At 33.4% G+C, this 20,783-nt stretch overlaps 2 protein-coding genes across 2 annotated transcripts; one reads left to right on the plus strand and one right to left on the minus strand.

Moving 5' to 3' along the window:
- Positions 1,222-4,927, plus strand: LOC109338322 (trihelix transcription factor ASR3-like). The gene is made up of 3 exons (XM_019575558.1): positions 1,222-2,023; positions 3,903-4,155; positions 4,708-4,927. Exons 1-3 carry the CDS (start codon positions 1,222-1,224, stop codon positions 4,925-4,927), a joined length of 1,275 nt encoding a protein of 424 aa, XP_019431103.1.
- On the minus strand, positions 5,375-15,792 carry LOC109362027 (magnesium protoporphyrin IX methyltransferase, chloroplastic). The gene is made up of 3 exons (XM_019607604.1): positions 15,780-15,792; positions 6,710-7,300; positions 5,375-5,920 (listed from the first exon to the last, which is right to left on the minus strand). The coding sequence occupies exons 2-3, from the start codon at positions 7,259-7,261 to the stop codon at positions 5,513-5,515; spliced, it is 960 nt and encodes a 319-aa protein (XP_019463149.1). The 5' UTR covers positions 7,262-7,300; positions 15,780-15,792; the 3' UTR covers positions 5,375-5,512.

A 20,783-nucleotide genomic window follows, 5' to 3' on the forward strand; every position in this document is an offset into this window, starting at 1 on the left:
GAAAAAAAGTTACATACATGAAAAAAATATCATATAAATGAAATTATAATTATATCTTTTTATCTATATTTATAATAATATTTTTATCCTTCAAACTAAGTGTAACAATACTTCTTTTTTTTAGAGGAGTGAAACTCCTCTCAAGTAATAGAGATAAGTGATTTTTTCCTTTGTATTTTTAGAGTAAAAATGTAATCTTATTTTAAATAAAAGGATATAAATGTCAATGTATATTGTTTTTCCTTTAGTTTTTCATAATATTTTCCTCTCCATTAATGGAGATGAGTCTCACTCTTCCAAGAGGAACAAAGATCCTCTCTATTAATGGAGAGACAAATACTTGATTTTTACTTATATTTTTAATAACAAAAGTATTATTTCATTAATATATACAAAAATAAAAATGTTTTACCATATTATATTTTTATTTAATTTTTGTACTACTTGTCTTTTATTAATATAGAAAATCTTTTACTAAGAACCCTACTCATCAAAAACATTGTAGGCAAATTTGTATTAAATGCATTCATACATTTACTCATTTTCATTAAAAGTATGAATCACATATGGAAAAAAAGTTACATACATGAAAAAAATATCATATAAATGAAATTTTAATTATATCTTTTTATCTATATTTATAATAACATTTTTATCCTTCAAACTAAGTGTAACAATACTTCTCTTTCTCGGAGAAGTGAAACTCCTCTCAAGTAATAGAGAGATAAGTGATTTTTAATAAAAGGATATAAATGTCAATTATGTTGTTTTTCATTAATGGAGATGAGCCTCACTCTTTCAAGAGGAACAAATATCCTCTCTACTAGTAGAGAGACAAATACATTTTTACTTATATTTTTAATAACAAAAGTATTATTTCATTATAAAGAATAAAAATATTTTACTATATTATATTTTCATTTAATTTTTGTATTATTTATCTCTTTATTAATAGAGAGAATCTTTTACTAAGATTCCTACTCATCAAAAACATGGTAGGCAAATTTGTATTAAATGCATTCATACATTTATTCATTTTCCTTAAAAGTATGAATCACATATGGAAAAAAAGTTACATACATGATAAAAATATCATATCTTACTTTGGAAGTTCATCCACCTACATCTAAAGCACATTTTTATAAGCATAGGATTATTGTATATATCTCATCTCAATCCTCAAAGTATATTTGATTTCTCCCTGTGTGTGATAAAGGAAAAATGGCATCAAATTCTCAGAAAATTGCTGAGGCTGCTTCAACTGATTCTCCAACAGCAACACCAGTTGGAAAACAATCTGCAACAACAACAACAGAAGTTGTTGGTGACCCCAAAAGTGAAAGAATCAAACCTACAAGGTACCCAAGATGGACAAGACAAGAAACACTTCTTCTCATTGAAGCCAAGAAAATGGTGGAAAATAGAGACCAACTTTGCAACTTGACACCATCATCTATCCTTCTTAACCACACTGATCCAAAGTGGAACATAGTTTCATCATGTGTCCAGCAACAAGGTGTGAAAAGAGGACCTATTCAGTGCAGAAAAAGATGGGGCAATCTTCTCACTGATTTCAGGAAGGTTAAGAAATATGAGTCAGATATGAAAGATGATGGTGAATCTTTTTGGATGATGAGGAGTGATAAAAGGAAAGAAAACAAGTTACCAGGGTTCTTTGATGAAGTGGTGTATAAGGTTATAGATGGTGATGATTTAAGTGGTGCTGCAGTGCCTTTGGCTTTGATGAAGATGGCATCAAAACCTGAGAGTAGTGCTGAGCATGCTGAAAAAGTGAAGTTATTAGGGCAAAGTAAGGATGATGAAGATGGTGATGAAGATGAGGAAGATGAAACTATTGCTGATAGTGAGAAAATGTATTGGAGCACAGAGAAGAACACATTTGAGGCAAACAGTGAAAGAAAAATGGGATTCAGTGCAATAAAAGCATCAACTTCTAAGGAAACATTGCTGAGAGGAAGTGTGAATGTAACACCTACACTTGCTCTTGCACTAGCACCTCCTGGTATGAACTTACGTCATTCTTAAATTTTTTGAAGATTTTGTATTTTTTTAGTACTATTAAATATATCTCTTTATTCTTTGATAAGAAATTATTTTTGTTGGGTTTGTGGTTATCTCTCCCAACCACTGTCGCTCGGAAATGAATTATTGACATTTTGGTCATGTCTTATTCCACTAAACCAACACTATGTAGGTTTTTTTAAGATTTTATATAATACGTTTAGATTTTTTTTTTTTGCAACAATTTTTAAAAATTGGAAATTGATTTGGATGGATATTTAGATTATGATTAAATTGCTTTCCATTGTATAGAAAAACATGATTCAATTCAGTAAGAGTGTTTGTTACAATTATTCCTCCACAGAATTATTTTTTAAACGATCACTTGTAAGAAATTGATATATGCTTTGATAAGATTTTTTTTCTTCCAAAAATCATGTTAATCAATTCTTTCCTATAACCAGTAAGAGTATATTCTAATTAATGTAAGTGAGTTTTAAGTGAGATTATTATTTTGATCTTAGACAAACAACAAATAGATTTTATTTTACATAATATGAAAATAACTTATTTTGTATTCTTAAGTAAAGTGATCCTAAATCTTATATTTTTATTTTGATCTTAAGCTAACTAGTTCTTTACATAATATGAAAATAACTTATTTTTTATTCTTAAGTAAACTGACCCTAAATCTTATATTTTTATTATAATCTGGTTTTAAATTAAAATGTTATTTCGTAGTATGTATTCGTTATGATATTTGCTAATATTTTTCATTAGAAGTTTGTCCTTACTATTAGTTTCAATTGTTACGAGGTTATTACTTTGGGATGGACCAAAATCAAAATTAATGAAAGGATAGGAACCAAAATTAGGAGGGGAAAGGAAAAAGATTTGTCTTGACAGAAAATTATTATTATTATTATTATTATTATTGGTCTAATATTTGGAAATCATTTTTTTGTATAACAAATGTATTCTTCAACTTTGAGTAATAAACTAATCTCTTTTATGATGTATGAATGTTTCTCCTAACAAGTACTGTTGATAAGAATTAAACTCTTAATTTTTTGGTCTATCTGAGATCCAATGGACCTAGCACTACTAAACTAATATTTTGTTAGAAAAAATGTATACATTAATAATATATGAATTTTATATTCTATCATTACATCATTCTCATTTATATTTAATTTTTATTAATTTTTCAAAACTAATAATATTCATAGTGCATAAATATTTATATTGTATAAACATTACACTCAATGACATAAACATGTACCTGACAAAGTGACAAGTAGTTTTAAAAAGTACCTTGGTAAATGAAAAATAAATATAATAAAAACATTTTTTTATTTCATTTTATGCTCAAACTTGAGATACTAAAAAATAAAATAGAAGAAATATTTCAGCAGTTTTATATAGCTTTTTAGTGATATGATTAAATAATATCAGATTGAATCTGTTTAGGGGTCTTTCATTGTCTGTTTATTTATTCAAACAAAGACTACATGATTATAATCTACTTTTTTCTTATTGATCAATCATGTTATTGTTTACACTAATAAGCAGAGAAACAGCAACATCCATCTTGCCAAGGGAACTACCATCCTAGTAAACCAATAAACTGATTATAGCAATTTACTAATTCTGGTAATTTTAGTTTATGCAATAAGGTTTGGTTCACATTTTATTTTTGATAATACATCGTTCTGGAATGTTATTTGAGATGCACATATGATATAATTTAGAGTCTATGCACTAAAAATATACATGCAATCATTATATTATCCACCATTCAATGATAATTGAATCTGAATAGTAAATGATATAATAAGTTGATTTTTTTGTTTAAAATTAACTAAATTATTTTGACTCAGGTTTCCAGAGAGAACCTGAGTCTGAAGAGGGATACAAGAGAAGGAGATTATCACCAGAAAATGATGACACAACAAATTTCAGCAATGATGTTATCAAAGTGCTAAGGAGGAATACTAACATAATGAAAACCTATCTTGAAGCTCAGAACATGAATCATCAATTGGCCATGGAGCAGCAGAAGGAACAATCAGACAAGTTAGTTGCAGCTCTTGGCAAGATCACAGATGCTATCACAAAAATTGCTGACAAGCTGTAAAAGAATTCTGAAGAACATCGAAAATCCTTAGGGCCTGTTTACGAGTTGATTTTTGGAAGATAAGGGAGAGAAGGGGAAAGCTTGGGAGTCATTAAATACACTTGTGAGATGATTCTCAAGCCTTCTCTTTTCCTTTCTTCCCTTTTAAAAATCAACTCGCAAACAGAACTCTCAGGGGGATCACACCTCATATTGAGTATGAGGATTTGCAAATTACTGTTAATTCCTTTTCTTTTTTCTAGTACTATGCCTATTTTAATCAGTACTCTTCAGTTTTTCTCTGCATGTCATACTTTTCAGGTAAAAACACCTCTTTATATATTGTTTGCATGACATTAAATGTTTACTCTTTCAATTCTGGATGGAGACTACATATCCTCTAATCTTTAACTGTAGAGTATCTGTGGTGTCTTTAACACTTCCCTCATCATGTTAGCAAGAAATGCATTAGCATTTTTTGGGTACACCACATTAACATTTTACCAAAACCATTTAGTACGAGAGAGTATGAGTTAGAAACTCCTTGGTTGGTGTTTTCCTATTTATAGAGGAATCAGTCTTGAGCCGCCTGCTACACTGGTGGCCACCGCCGTATGCGGGTCAAATCCCATGTCATATGGGTATGGCACAGTGAAACAGCTGCATGGTATCATGACAGAACAGCGTAGGGTGGCTTGTTTCGGGTCCAAGCCACGTTGGTCCGTGCACTATGAGCCAGATACTCAACCAAAAAAGAGATATCTATCTATTATCAATTACTTACCATAATTTAGTTTGCATATATCTACTCTACCTAGATTCTCACTAAATGGGAGCCCGGATATTGAGACTTCCTTTTTTCAGTTGCATTTAATTTGTTAGCGCTTCTGGTTTACTAGGTGATCAAAGGCTTAATGGTTAAACACAACCACACACCCATACCCAATATTCTAAACGCCAAAATGTAGGTTTGGAATGGAATACCATACATTTTCTTATTAAGTCTTAGCTAACCTTTTAGTTACCTGAAACCAAACTCCTCAAAAAGTTATTCCTAAAAGGCAACACAGAAACTAACCACTCTACTCCATTATTAACCATTGCAACTTCCAAACAATAGGAATAAGATCGCCTGAATTCCAAAAATAACAACAAAAAAGTTGGAACTCTGAGGAATGAATGGATCAACTTAAGTTTGGTTTCAATTTCAAATTAGGAAAAAAATAAATACATCTAAGAAGAAATATATAGATATAATTACGTGCAGAGAATCGTGGCATACAAAGGCGAAAGAAAAAAGGCCTTATAATTTACATAAGGAATTTCCTTTAGATAAAATAATTATATTATCCAAAACTTACTTCCCAATCCTCATTACAAAGGGACAGCTTCAATAAGGTTAGCAAAATAAAACTGGGTAGTGATCAATCCTTTCTTCCTTATCGTCCAGCCAACCTTGCGCAACGCCCTCTCTACATCTGCCTCCGAGTGAAGATATGCCCTTGTTGCCTTTGAAGGTCCAGGGAACAACTCTCCAACCCTCTTTAGCAAATTATAATAAAATGTTTTTGGTGCAAAACTCAGAATCAATCGGTTGGTGGCCAACGATGCTAGGTGGGCAATCATCCCATCCGCCTTATTTTGGGGGTAATGAATCAAAACATCGAGACAGACCACTGTGTGGTACTTGCCATCTAAGCTCTCCAAATCCTTCACAACAAAGTTTGGCATCACAGGTGCTGGTGAGAGGCCATCTTCACTGGCTACAAGTTGTTCTTTTGCCTGCAGGAAACAGAAATTCAAAATGTAGTTACTAGCCAGGAAACAGAAATCCCATACCCCACTACTAATGTATTGCTACAAATAACCACAATTACATTATGAGTTCACATTTATATATTTTTTGTCAAGGCAATCTCTCAAGCATTACTTTGACACTACTCCCTTGGAACTATCTAGTTACTAACCTACGAACCCTCTGAAATTCAGCTTCCTCTGAAATTCAGCTTTTGACACAAACGTTTACGCCAAAAACATTTTTGGAGAATTACATTTTTGAGAATCCTAAACAAAGGCCCTAAATTTTGGTCTTCTCGTTGAGTGTGACTCACTTACCACCATACCGTCTTCACTGGCCACCATAAACTTCAAAGGAGTTTACTGTAATTTCTAAAATAGGAGTTGCGGAGAGAGTTCAATCTACTTTCTAGTTCCCCGTGAAATTATCTTGTATGCAAAATAATAATCCACCTCATTAACATTAAGGGGAGTGACAACTTAGAACATTTCTCGTATAAAAGTTACGAGAATTTGGGTCTTACAACCCATACTTGGTTGATTATGATTAAAAATTATTTATTAATCACAAAATCAGTTTTTTAAATCTTGACCTTTCAAACACGATTCAGTAGTCTATATTAATTGTCTCAATTCTCACCATAACAGTCGCTTCCTAACATTAACTGTTTCATGCACAACAGTTACTACTTACTAGCCACCATGCATAAATCACACAAACATGTAATAATAAATATATATATAAATAAATAAATAAATAAATAGAAAGTGGACCTGTTTCTCAGCTTCAGCAACCATAGCAGCAGAGATATCAGTAGCAGAAACAATAGCACCTTCCTTCGCCAAAGGAATCGAAAGCGAACCGGTTCCACAGCCAGCGTCACAAACCGTCACTCCCCGAAGCGAACCTTCATCTTTCAACATCTGAATCGTGTTCTCCACAGTCTTAGCATGACCAACCCTAATATCCAACTGAACCCTATTCACATCCTCAGTCTCTCCATAAATCTTCTTCCACCGCTGGAACCCGGTGCTATTGAAGTATTCCCTCACTACCTCCTTATCTCCGCCGCCAACCTCCTCCGCCTGAAGCTTACGGCGCCTCTCGGGGTCGGTGAGGGAGAGGACGGCGGCGAGGGCGGCGACTGATCCTCCGCCGATGACGGCGAGGGTGGTGGTGTCGATGTCGGCGGTGGCTGCGATGGAGAGTGGAGGAAAGGCGAATGTGGAAGAAGGTTTGGGAATGGAGGGAGAGAATCTGGAAGGGAAGGTGGTGGTTTTGTTGGGGAGAAGTGTGGAAGACCATAACGGCGCTGAGAACGCCATTTTCTGATTTGAGTGTGAAGAGAGAATTTTCCGGTGAGTTTGAACTCAGTTCTGAAGAAGTGGGGAATGGAAAATCTTATCTAGGATAAGATAGAGTTCTAGCTTCTATGTCTTTGCTTTTGTTGGGTCCCACTTCTAAATATTGGTTGATTGGTGCAATTTGTATTAACTCATCTAGTTGTATTGTATTAAGTGGTATGAAATGAAATGTTTTAGAATATTACAAAGAGTAATATTTATTTAATAGTAAATTATACTAATAATTCATGAGTTTTAATTACATAAACTACTTCTCATTTTTACATTACACAAACCTCCTCTGATTTTTATATTTTCATTACACTGATCACCCCTGTATAAGAAAATAAGTGTAATCTTTTAAACAAAAAATGTGATAAATGCAATTAAATTACACAAAACATGATATATTGTGGAGACAAATCCAAATAATATATGAGTCAATGTTTCTTTATTATTTTTAGTTCGTTACACTATATTATAAGAACGATTTAAACAATATTTCTTTAGAATTGTTGATGTATTTTGTAACCAAAGATAATAAAAATACATTGATTTGTATATTATTTAAACGTGTCTATACAATATATCATATTTTGTTTAACTTAATTGCATTTATCACTTTTTTTTATAAATATTACACTTATTTCTTATTCTTATGCAGGGGTGGTCAGTGTAACGAAAATATAAAAAACAATGAAATGTTTGTGTAGATGTAGAAAAGTAAGAGGTGGTTTATATAATTTCACTAAAATTCAGGATGTGTCAGTGTAATTTACTCTTTATTTAATTATAATGTAAAGATTACACAACTAATGTATCATTTATTTTTTATTTAGATTACTTTTTTCTTTTCTAAGAGTCAATGATGATTAAAAAAGAATAATGAATAATATAATAATAAAATAAAAATTCTTATACTGTCGGTGTACATTTTTTTATCTATAATAAATAAGAACTTTCTCTACTTTGACTAACGAGAATAGATCTTTTCTCGGTACAAGAGAAACCAATATTAAACCAAGATGAGGACATATGACACACAAAAATATCTAAGAGTCCATATATACATCAATTTATCACTCCCATCTATTACCTTTGCTTGCACTAGTCTCAATATATTCTTGGTTGCTGCCACATTCCTTTTTTCCTTTAGAAATTGTGATCATGATTGCAGTTGTGGTTATTATCATTGTGGTTATTATAGTCATTGCAATGTGGATTGTGACTATTGCGATGTGAATTATTTTGTTATTAAAAAAATATTTTTGAAATATAGTCTAATGCAATTGCATTGCAGCTCCATATGATCACATCATTGTGATTTGGTGTCATACCATAATTATGGTGTGATGAGGTTATAACAGTCATCATAATCACAATATGATAGCCGCATCACATGATGTGATATACAATTTGAATCATCGATTGTGAGGTATGATTCTTACCTTGTTTCTGATAAGTATTTTTCCCCGTTAGAGTTTTTGACCCTATTCTCTCTACATTCACATGCAAGCTAGGGACTCCACTCCTTTTAATTGGGCATACTTTTTCTAGGCGCTAACATGTTTAGTTACCTCATGCACTATATTGTCGTTTTGCTTTTCTAGATCCTCCTCTACACTCACTAATAGTTAAAGCAGTATCCCTTGTTCCGTTTATGTACTTCCCTCCCTAATTATTGATTTACCTTATTGAGGTCATTTAACCATCATCTAAGGCCCAAAAGGGGTTACCATCCACTTTTTCTTTATTAAATAACTTGATTAGCATCATGGACAATTAAAGCCTTATCATTAATATCCTCATTCAAGAGCTCGTTCTTATTCTCCACTCTTCAATGAAATTTTGGGTTGTGTAACTCAATATATAGGTGAAGGATACACCCAAACTGCCACCTTTTCACATTGTGTACACCTCTAGTTATTGAGATAATGATCATTAACTTTCTATTAGTAGACATGGCATACATGGTAAAAGAAGAAGATAATCATTATTGGAATTAAGAAGAAGAAGAAAGATATGTGGATTCTATTTCTCTGTGTATAATTGCAAGTGATAATACTTATTGATTACAAGAGAAGAAAGAGTTATAAAGATTCAAAGAATAACCAAAAAAAGGAAAAAACTAAAAACATAAATAACTAACTGTTAAAACAGACTTTCTATTACTGGTTCTTCATAACTAAATTTTCCGCCAAAATATGTTCTTCATTTTTCTGAGTTGAGTGGACTAGTTTGGGCTGTTATTGGGCTTTGAGTCTTGTATGTCAACATCTCCTCACAAGTTGGCATATAAAAATTGAGCATGCCAAGCTTGGAAATCAAATAGTGAAAGGATGTTGGTGGAAGAGGTTTGGTTAAAAGATCTGCTAGTTAAAAAACTGAAGGAATATGAAGGAGGTGTAGGGTACCATTTTGAACATGTTCTCTTACAACGTGACAATCTATTTCAATATGTTTTGTACGTTCATGGAACACGGGGTTTGCTGCAATATAAAGGGCAGATTTGTTGTCACATTAAATGTTTATGGGTGTTGATTGTAGTATGCAAATATTAGTGAGAAGATGAAGAAGCCATTGTGCCTCACAAGAGGCCATTGTCATGACTCTATATTCAGCTTCAGTAGAAAGCCTGGAGATTGCATTTTGCTTCTTGCTCTTCCAAGAAATCAAGGATTAACTCATGAAGAAACATCAACCTGTGACAAATTTTCGAGTGTCCAGACAGACACCTTAATCAGAGTCTGAGAATTCCTTGATAATAGTGAGATTGTTGCTAGGAATGAGGAGACCCAATGCAAGAGAATATTTGAGATATCTAAGGATGCGATTTGCCGTTGTTTGGTGTTGATCAGTGGGGGTAGAGATGAATTGACTCGGATGGCTTGCAACATAGGATAGATCACATATAGAGTTGGTGAGGTAGAGAAGTTTCCCAAGCAGCTTTCTATATGAGGAGGGATCACTGAGATGGATTCCTGAGGTAGAGTGAAGCTTGTTATTATAGTCCATAGGAGTTGTGCGGGTTTTGCTCCTAGCATCCCTGTTTATGAGAGCAGGTCCAGAACATATTTTCTTTGGTATAGAGTGATACCTTTAGTTAATCTTGGAATTTCCATACCTAAAAAGAATTTCAAGTCTCCTAAATCCTTGATACTAAAGTTAGTGTGCAAAACATATTTAGCATGTTGAATTTCATGTAAGGTATTATCTGTTAAGACTAAGTGATCCACATATACTAGGATGGTAGTGAAATCATACCCATTTGTTTTAACAAACAAAGAATGATCAGAGTTGCGTTTATGAAATCCTAAGTTTGTTAATACTTTGGTAAAATTTTCATGCCATTGGCTACTTGCTTGCTTAATACCATACAATGATTTATGAAGTTTGCATACAAATGAAGGATGAGAAACTTGTAATCCAAGAGGGGGTTTCATATACATATCCTCACTGAGGTCACCATGAACCATCAACCTTATGCTTAATTTTGAAAACTCATTTACAACCTATAGCCATTTTATCTATAGGCAGAGTAGTAATAGTCTTGGTATTGTTGTGTGTAAGGGTAGTAAGTTCAGATATCATGGCCTTAATCCAACATTCATGCAAAATGACCTCTTTATATGTAGATGGTGTAGTGACAGAAGAAATAGACATTGAATAATATTTGTGTGCAACATAAAGAGAAGAATAACTGCTGTAGTTAGATATAAGATACCTTATCAAGGAAGAAACTAATGGCAGTTGTCTAGAAGCAAGAGAACAATGGTAATTTTGGAGGTATGTCGGGGGTTTGGTAATCCTAGAGGAATGTCTAATCCATTGGTTGTTGGTGATAAGGGTATTGGAACTTGGGATATGGTCACTTATACTATATGTATCTTGTTGCAGTATATAATTATAGAAAGGAAAGGGGTCAATAGTGGTTTGAGGTAATGTCATGGGAGTTTGGTTAATGGTAGGTGTAGATGAAAAGGAAAAATTGAGAGTGCAAAGTGTCAAGGATAGCACTAGCATTTATTTGCCTATGTTTTGATGAAGACAAGGTTCTATTAAAGCTTGAAGATGACTCAACAACTAACATGCATTATGCTCATTTGGTCATATCTAGACTAGGACATAATTTGAGTCTATATTTTAAGTAGTATGGGATGTGTGCCATAGTAAGTGAGTATAGGTTAGGTGAACCTATGTGCTAGTCTCTTAAGCCATCTTAATTGTCATATCGTATCCATGAGACATATCATCTAGTTAATTGTATGTTCATGCATTAACCATACATGTTATATGTGCATATTAGGCATAATATAATTGCTAGAACATGTATATATGTTGTGTTTAACATATGAGAAGTTTACCTTTTGAAACATGTGCATTAATGTTCCAGTTAATCGATTAACGTGGTAACTTAATCGATTAACTCAACTGTTTTTCTATTAAATCAGTGTTTTCTGTTTGAACTGTTTTCTGTGTCATTCTGTTGCATGGTTAATCGATTAACGGGTAGTCTTAATCGATTAACTAGTTTGTTATTTGTTATAACTGATTTCTAGTTCAACCGTTTAACTGTTTGCAACGAATGTAACCGTCTAAACACCATGCTATAAATAAGAGGCAACATTCAGAAAACCATTACATTGCATTCTATTGTATATGATTGTTTTAGAGAGCATATTGCATATTGTTTTACTGATTTTGCAAGAGAGATTGCATGTGTGAGAAGAGAGATATTATGCTATTCTGATTTCTATCATTTTTTTACTATTTTGCATAATTCTGTGCTCATTCTTATCTTGCTCACATGCTCATGCATTAAATAGATCGTTAGAGAGATTATCGGAATTCTGTGTTTTTTATTAACTCACATAAATCTTGATGGATGAAGTGATTAGTGAGTGAGTTAGTCTTTGAGTCCTTTTCTTGTTATATTCCAAGCATTATTGTGCTTAGTATACCTTGTTATTTAACGTGTTCTTGTGTATTTCTGGATTAGTCTCTTGGTGTGAGATCACCACAGAGATTGAGATTCTTCACCAAGGCTAGGAGGTCTTGATTTGAGTTGGTGTGTGTATTCATACTGTATCTCAATATTATGAAGAAGAAAATCTCCCTAGATCAAAAGGGCAGGCCTGGATGTAGTTTGTAGTGGACCGCAAACAAACCAGGATACAAATTCTTTTGTGCACTCTTTTTCTCTCTTAATCTTCTTTAAATTTCTTGCTGTTATAAATTGAACCTGCAATTAATATTCTAGATATTTTTTACTGCCATATGCTTAATATTTGTGCATAAAAATATCTTTATTATATATGTTCAATTGTGTTTAAATAACTGTGCAAATTGCATGTCTGATCATTCTGTTATGTGCAATAGTTAATCGATTAAAGCGTGATGTTAATTGATTAACTGGGATGTTTCAAGAAGTTGGGTTATTGGTTCAAGAAGCGGTGATTGATAACCGCTACACCTATTCAACCCCCCTTCTAGGTGTTCCTAGGCCACTGATACCTAACAAGTGGTATTAGAGCTAGTACGACGTGCTAGCTCAACCGTATCCGCGTGATCCTAAGGGAATTAAAATGGATTCCACCAACCCCTTTGACGGTGATGGCGCATCCATTAACCGCCCTCCCATATTCAATGGCAAGGGTTACGCCTATTGGAAAGTCCGAATGAAGATTTTTATAGAGGCTATTGATTCAGATATTTGGGAATCCGTAATTAGTGGCCCTTTTGTCCCACTTCACTTAGTGGATGGCGAACCGAAAGAAAAGCCTAAAAGCTTATGGACCGATGAGGAGCGCAAGAAGATCCAGTTCAACATTCGCGCTAAAAATATAATTACCTCGGCCCTATCTTACGATGAATTCTTTCGGGTGTCTCAATGTCAAAGTGCCAAGGAGATGTGGGACACTTTAAAAGTGACTCACGAGGGCACTAGTGAGGTCAAGCGCGTCCGGCTAAACTCGCTAACTCATGAATACGAATTATTTCGTATGCTACCGAGCGAATCGATTGGCGAGATGCAAAAGCGATTCACCCACATTATAAATCATCTTATTGCTCTAGATAAAATGTTCAGCAGAGGAGAACTCACTAACAAAGTTTTACATTGTCTTGACAGGAGATAGCAACCTAAAGTGACGGCAATCATGGAGTCCAAGGATCTAGACTCCATGCCTTTGACAACACTCTTCAGAAAGCTTCAGGAGCATGAGATGAAGCTTGGGCGCCTGACCATGCATGAGGAGTCTAATCGTAAAAAGAAAGGAATATCTCTTAAAGCTTCAACATCACAACCCAATAAAGAGATGGAAAATGACGACTCTGATTCAGACATTGACGAGGAAACGCTAAATCTTCTTGTACGAAAATTTGGAAAGTTCTTAAAGAAGAAAGGAGGATTTAGATGATTCCAAAAGAAAGAAGCGCGAGAATCAACTAAGAAAAGCAAGACCAAGGAGCGCTTCACTTGCCATGAATGTGGTAAGTCAGGTCACATGAAGTTCCAGTGCCCCACTTACTTGAAGAGAATTGATTCAGAGAAGAGCACTCCCCGGGACTTTAAGTCGAAGAAGGCATACATCGCTTGGGATGTACCAGAGGAAGAAACAACATCAAACACCTCGGATGAAGAGGAGACCGTGAAGCTGTGCTTAATGACGGTAACAGATGAGGTTGCGGATCTGATAATAAGAATACTTCAGATGAGGTATATTCTGACACATCATCCTCTTCTTCTGATTCTCCCTCATATGACATATTATATAGTGCTTTTGTTGAGATGCATGAAGAGCTTACGAAATTAGCAAAAATAAGTAACGATAGAAAAAGAATAATTTTGCTAAGTAATCAAAAATTAATGCAGCTACAGAAAGAATTAGATGAATTAAAATTGGAAAATGAAATCTTAGATCTAATTTTTTCTTGTACTTCATGTGATTGCTCTAAAAATAACTTATGTCAAAATACTACTTGTGAGTCTTGCGAGGACATGAAAAACGAAAATTTTAAACTAAATGAAAAACTCGCAAAACTTACAAATAGTAAACACTAATTAGACACTCTGCTTAGCAAAACGAGAAACGTTAGTGACCACACTGGATTAGGATATGTTCCTCCATCCCATAAAAGTAGACCATATAGGAGACCTCTAACACGCCAATATAAAAATTCAAATAACAAAAATAGAGTCCCTACATGCTATTACTGTGGCACATATGGCCATACATCTCATTCATGTTACATCAGGAGATATGGGATACCCAGTGGTGTTTACGTTTGGGTAAGAAAGGGAGATAACTCCCTCGTCACTAACAGAAAAGGATCCAACATAATTTGGATACCTGAGACTAGCAGGTGATCTATGTTGCAGGTATGTCTTCGAACACATGGACAAAACTAGTATCTTGATAGCAGCTGTTCGAGACATATGACTGGGGACAAGTCAAAATTCCTAGACTTGTCAGTGAAAGAAAAAGGATTTGTCACCTATGGAGACAACAACAAATGAAGAATCTTAGGCACCGGGAAGATTGGCAACTCAACCCACACGATAATCGAGAACGTTCTATACGTAGAAGAAGTGCAATCCAATGACATGAATGACATCCAACAAGATGCCGAGCAAAAAGTAGAAGATCAACATCAGGATATGCCTATTGCGTGGAAAACTAAAAAGGATCATCCACTCGATAAGGTGTTAGATGATATATCTACGGGGGTGGTAACCCGTAGCTCTTTACATAATTTCTGTAATTTTGTTGCTTTTGTATCTCAAATAGAGCCTANTACGGGGGTGGTAACCCGTAGCTCTTTACATAATTTCTGTAATTTTGTTGCATTTGTATCTCAAATAGAGCCAAAGACCATCGATGAAGCCATCGAGGATGTACATTGGGGTATAGCTATGCAAGAAGAGCTAAATCAATTCGAGTGAAACAATGTGTGGGACTTGGTCCCCAAACCAAAAGATCATCCCGTTATTGGCACCAGATGAGTCTTCTGTAATAAGCTAGATGAATATGGCTTAATAATTAGAAATACGGCTCGCCTAGTGGCCAAAGGCTACAACCAGGAGGAGGGCATCGATTATGATGAGACCTATGCTCATGTAGCTAGACTTGAGGCCATTAGGATGCTCTTGTCATTTGTATCAATCATGAACTTTAAACTTTTTCAAATGGATGTTAAAAGTGCCTTTTTAAATGGATATATTCAAGAGGAGGTGTACATAGACCAATTGAAAACTTCAAATACCCGAACCATGTATATAAACTCAAGAAGGCCCTCTATGGCCTAAAACAGGCTCCCAGAGCCTGGTACGATAGATTAAGTTTGTTCCTTCTAGAAAAAGGGTTCAAAAGAGGTTTGATCGACACCACTCTATTCATCCGTAGATCTGATAATCATGTTTTACTTTACAAATATATGTTGATGATATTATCTTTGGATCTACTAATGACATCTTGTGTCTGGAGTTTTCTAAGTTGATGTAGGGGGAGTTTGAGATGTCGATGATGGGTGAGATGACCTTCTTTCTTGGACTTCAAATCAAACAAATGGAAAGTGGCATCTTCATCTATCAGTCGAAATATTGCAAGGAATAATTGAAGAAGTTCGACATGGAGCAGTGTAAGGATGCATCTACACCTATGGCATCTGCATGTTATCTGGACAGAGATTAAAAGGGAAAAGCGATTGAGGTAACCAAATATCGCAGGATAATCGGTTCCTTATTATATTTAACTACAAGTCGCCTCGATATTATGTTTAGTGTTTGCATGTGTGCTAGGTTTCAAGCTTTGCCAAAAGAATCATATTATATTGTTGTGAAATACATCATGAGATATCTAAAAGGAACTATTCATATGAGATTATGGTATCCCAGGGATGCCTCCCTATCCTTGGTAGGTTATTTCGATTCCGACTTTGTTGGGTGTAATTTGGATCGTAAAAGCACTAGTAGGACTTGTCACCTATTAGGCAGCTCCCTAGTTGCATGGCACAGCAAAACGCAAGCGTGCGTTGCTTTGTCCACCGATGAAGCGGAATACATTGCCGCTGGCGTGTGTTGCACTCAAATCCTTTGGATGAAGCAACAACTTAAGGACTTTGAGCTCATATTAGAAAAAATCCCTATTAAATGTGATAACACGAGTGCCATTAACCTCTCCAAGAATCCCGTTTTGCATTCTAGAACTAAGCATATTGAAATAAGGCATCATTTCTTGCGTGATCATGTTCAAAAAGGTGATTGTATATTAGAATTTGTTGAAACAACTAAACAACTGGCAATATTTTCACCAAGTCCCTCTCATGTGATACTTTCTATGTTCTTCGAAGAGAACTAGGAATCCTTGATGAAAATGGCAACACTTGATAATATCAAGAGGACTTCAACAATGCCAACCTTGATCCTTCTGGTGAAGATGATCAAGACATGAACCAAGAGCCATTTGTTGCAACTCAGGGGGAGTATTCAGGACATGCATCACAAGAACCTGCTTTTGGACAAGTTTATATGGATGTTATGGAACAATGTCTCAATAAAAGGATGGACCTTCACTTTCAGTCTCTTAAGGATTCATATCATACAGATTTGGAACATTTTGAGGAACGTCAGAATGCATACATTGACAACCATTACCAATCTTTGCGGAATTATATTCAGTCTAATAACGAGTCTCAGAATAGAAGAGTGGTTGCTGAGTTCAACAAGTTGAGTGTCTTCATCAAGGGTGGTTGTAGTTCGTCGACTCCTGACAACCAGAATCCTCCATCTCATCCTTAGGTAGGAAACCTTGGAGCCTTAGTTTAGTCTTCCTAGCTAATGGACCTTGTTGATCCTTTTTCCTCTTGAGATCTCATGTTTTGTATTGCATTGCTATTTTTATTTGGATTATAATAAGTCAATATCTACTGCTGAACTTTTGTTTTACATTTTGTGGTAAAATGAATTCGAATTATCGCGTTTATACTTGCTTGTTAATTATGTTGCATATAGTACTTTACTTTGTTTGAAATGAATCTTGATCATGATTGGTATATGTGATAATATTGAATGATTGTGCCTATTGCAAACTACTCTAATATATGAAATGCTTAATCATTCCGTGCTTGATTTGCTTCTGCATAACCTTTCATGTTATTCAAACTGTTCTATGGCTATCTGCTATCAATTTAATCGATTGATGGTTTCACTTAATCGATTAAATGATGTAAAAACTGTGAATTTGTTCAAGCTTCTTTACAGCTGGTTAATTAGTTACATACCCAGGTTTAATTGATTAATTACAGTCTGTCATAACCATTATAACTCTCCTAACTTTTGACTATAATTGAATACATTTATCTTTTTGATAATGTCAAAATGGGGAGAAAGGTTGATTGTTGTGTTATATTCATTTTGCAGGTTGTATAAAGTCTTTTGCAGGTTGTTCTATCAAACTTCCGTACATAATTTTGCTTACCTACAAGGAAACAATGCGCTTTAACTTTATTCTTAGAAAAACAACCCTAGTCAACCATTCTGCAAAATCATCGTCAAGCTTATCCATCAACAATTGAAGAATTTTGATGAAGTGTTTGTCATCATCAAAAAGGGAAGATTGAAGGTGTAAAGTGTCAAGGATAGCACTAGCATGTCTTTGCCTATGTTTTGATGAAGACAAGGTTCTAACAAAGCTTGAAGATGACTCAACAATCAACAGACCTTATGCTCATTTGGTCAATCTAGACTAGGGTGTAAATTGAGTCTATAACCTAAGTAGTGTGGGATGTGTGCCGTAGTAAGTGAGTATAGGTTAGGTGAACCTAGATGCTAGTCTCTTAAGCCATCTAAATTGTCATATCTTATTCATGAGACATATCATATAGTTAATTATATGTTCATGCATCTATCATACATGTTATATGTGCATATTAGGCATAATATAATTGGTAAAGCATGTATATATATTGTGCATAACATATGAGAAGTTTACCATTTTGTAGGTGTAAAAAATGAAGGATTGATTTATGTGTAATTTCACTAAAACTCAAGGAGTGTCAAATGTAATTTAATTGACTTTAATTGTTATCGAACAAATAAGATATTGTGAATGCACTAATTTAATTTCAATTGATTAAATTGGTAAAATTATTTTGGTCATATTAATTTATTTTTACACTAGCCAAAATAATAAAAGTGATTGACATATTTTAGGCAATAATATATTATAATGAAGTAGTATTAAGAAATAATAAAAATAGAAACCGTTTTAAACATTGATACACAAGTGGAAGGATGCAAGCTGTAATTTAAATGAGCTAAAAGCCACATCCTAAATTAATTTATTCATGTATTTTTTTGATAAAAAATATTTTTAGTTTTTTCATCCAAATATTTAAACACAATTGTATGTATAGGGCTTGAACTCAAAATCAATAGATAAGTTGTCCCGTCCACTTATCCAAAGACTCAATTATTAATTAGAAGCAACTAGATAAATTGAAACTAAACTAATTTCATCTATTCACCTTGTGAAATCTGATTCTCAGATAAGCAACATATTTTTGTTGAGTAAGCTAATGAGAAATAAGTGTGATTATTCATTAGGTGGGTGGCTATATTTGATTTACTTTTTAAGTATATGTCAATGTTATGTATAGATCATATATGTGAATTGAATAAGCTAATGAATACATTTTATTAACATGAGTTTCATCATTGCCTTTCTTACCTTCTTGAATTAATTCCTTTTACCTAAAGAATGGAAGAGGATTAGAGGAATAACACCTGGTAAGCAAATCAAAGAGAGCTTAATTTTCTTTAAGACGATAAAAAATATTAAAATTAGAGCTTAATTGTCCAAAAAGGAATGTAATTTGGAATTATCCAAAGAGAAATTTTAAAAAGGGATTTAATATAGATATACCAACCTTCTAAGTGTTTTTTATATAATTAAGACAATAAAAAAGATTAAAATAAGAGCTTAATTATCCAAAAAGGAATGTAATTTGGAATTAACCAAAAAGAATTTTTTTATGAAGGGATTTAATATGGTTATAGCAACTTTGTAAGTGTTTTTATACTAACAAATCAGAATCATTTCTCATATTTCACAAGCAATACACATAACAAAAAGTTCATTCCAAAAACCCAACCTTCTTAAAACCTAGTTATAAGAATACAAACAGAATACAAAACAAATAAAACCATACACAGATCTTTAACAAATAAAACCATGACTTCACCTTCCTCACAAATCCGAAGTTGTTGTAAAAAGATAATATGCGGATAAGTGGAATGGGATATGATGAGAGATACATTACTATGTTTTGAGAGTGGAAAAGAAAAATGGATGGAAAACGAGTTCATCTTCATTGTACCTATGTTCCTAATGCTGATGGAAAACATTTTACACGTGTTCTGTTAGGGACACAAATTTAATGTTTAAAACCATAACCGAACTAACAAAAACATGTTATATCAATTAAAATTTATTACTTTTTATGCTTCTAGTTCAATATTATTGACTCGATATATAATTTAGGATGTAGTTTGAGACACATCATTATCCATTCTACTAGGATACTGGTGCAACCAATAACTTATCTCATGATATATCAAACTCATATGGTAAGACAATTGAGTTTTTTTATATCCAACATAATAAATTAAGATTAAATTTTAATTGGCATTAAGTGTTTGATGTTTTACCAATATTTTATTAATTGTTTATATTCATTTACCTTTTTAATGCTTGCTTTATATTTGTGAGTTAGTCATAAAAGAGAAGAAGTGGTCAATTTATGATAAAATTATGTCATAAATAATGTTTTGGATATATATAAATTATGTAAGAGACTTATAGACATTTCATAGGAAAAATAAATTACACCACAAGAGAAATGATAAAAAAAACCTTAAACTTAATATTTTGTTAACTAACATAGCTTATAATCTATAGAGCAACATTATCATACAATTTAGGTGGTCAAACCCAATTAGTTAATGAAATTAAAACTTCGTTGTTATTTTATTTGAAACCTTACCTTTTTGCCTTCCAAACTTATATTTTGGGGAGAAAAAAACACTAGTGGTATCAATACTAATAAAGACAATGACCTTTCAATCTGAAAGTATGTTCCTAACTATGTATCATACTAATATAAATTTATCATATTAATTAAAAAAATTCCTTTTGTTTTTCCTTCATTATGATTTCTGATTTCTCATAGGTATCATCGCACTGAAGATAATCAAGTAGATATTTTTTCCATCTACAAGACTCAAACCCAACAATATTTTATTTAAGAGGAATCAAATATATATTACTTGAATCAACGTTTATTTGTTGGTCCTTCGATGTGGTTTGAGATATGATTTAAAATAAGAATACTTTCCATACCAATATTAGTCGTGCACGTGTGTGATAGATGAGGGAGGGTACAGGAGAGTTAGGGTGGAATTATATATAAAATCAAAGGTTTGTACAACATCATTTTATCTTTT

Source organism: Lupinus angustifolius, chromosome LG01, assembly GCF_001865875.1.
Source record: "Lupinus angustifolius cultivar Tanjil chromosome LG01, LupAngTanjil_v1.0, whole genome shotgun sequence".
Lineage (NCBI taxonomy): Eukaryota > Viridiplantae > Streptophyta > Magnoliopsida > Fabales > Fabaceae > Lupinus > Lupinus angustifolius.

Coding starts and splice junctions, on each gene's coding strand:
- LOC109338322 (XM_019575558.1), top strand. CDS start 1,222: ATGGCATCAAATTCTCAGAAAATTGCTGAGGCTGCTTCAACTGATTCT. Junction 2,024..3,902: donor TCTTGCACTAGCACCTCCTG/GTATGAACTTAC, acceptor ATTTTGACTCAG/GTTTCCAGAGAGAACCTGAG. Junction 4,156..4,707: donor ACAAAAATTGCTGACAAGCT/GTAAAAGAATTC, acceptor TCCTATTTATAG/AGGAATCAGTCTTGAGCCGC.
- LOC109362027 (XM_019607604.1), bottom strand. CDS start 7,261: ATGGCGTTCTCAGCGCCGTTATGGTCTTCCACACTTCTCCCCAACAAA. Junction 5,921..6,709: donor TTGCTGAAGCTGAGAAACAG/GTCCACTTTCTA, acceptor TGTTTCCTGCAG/GCAAAAGAACAACTTGTAGC.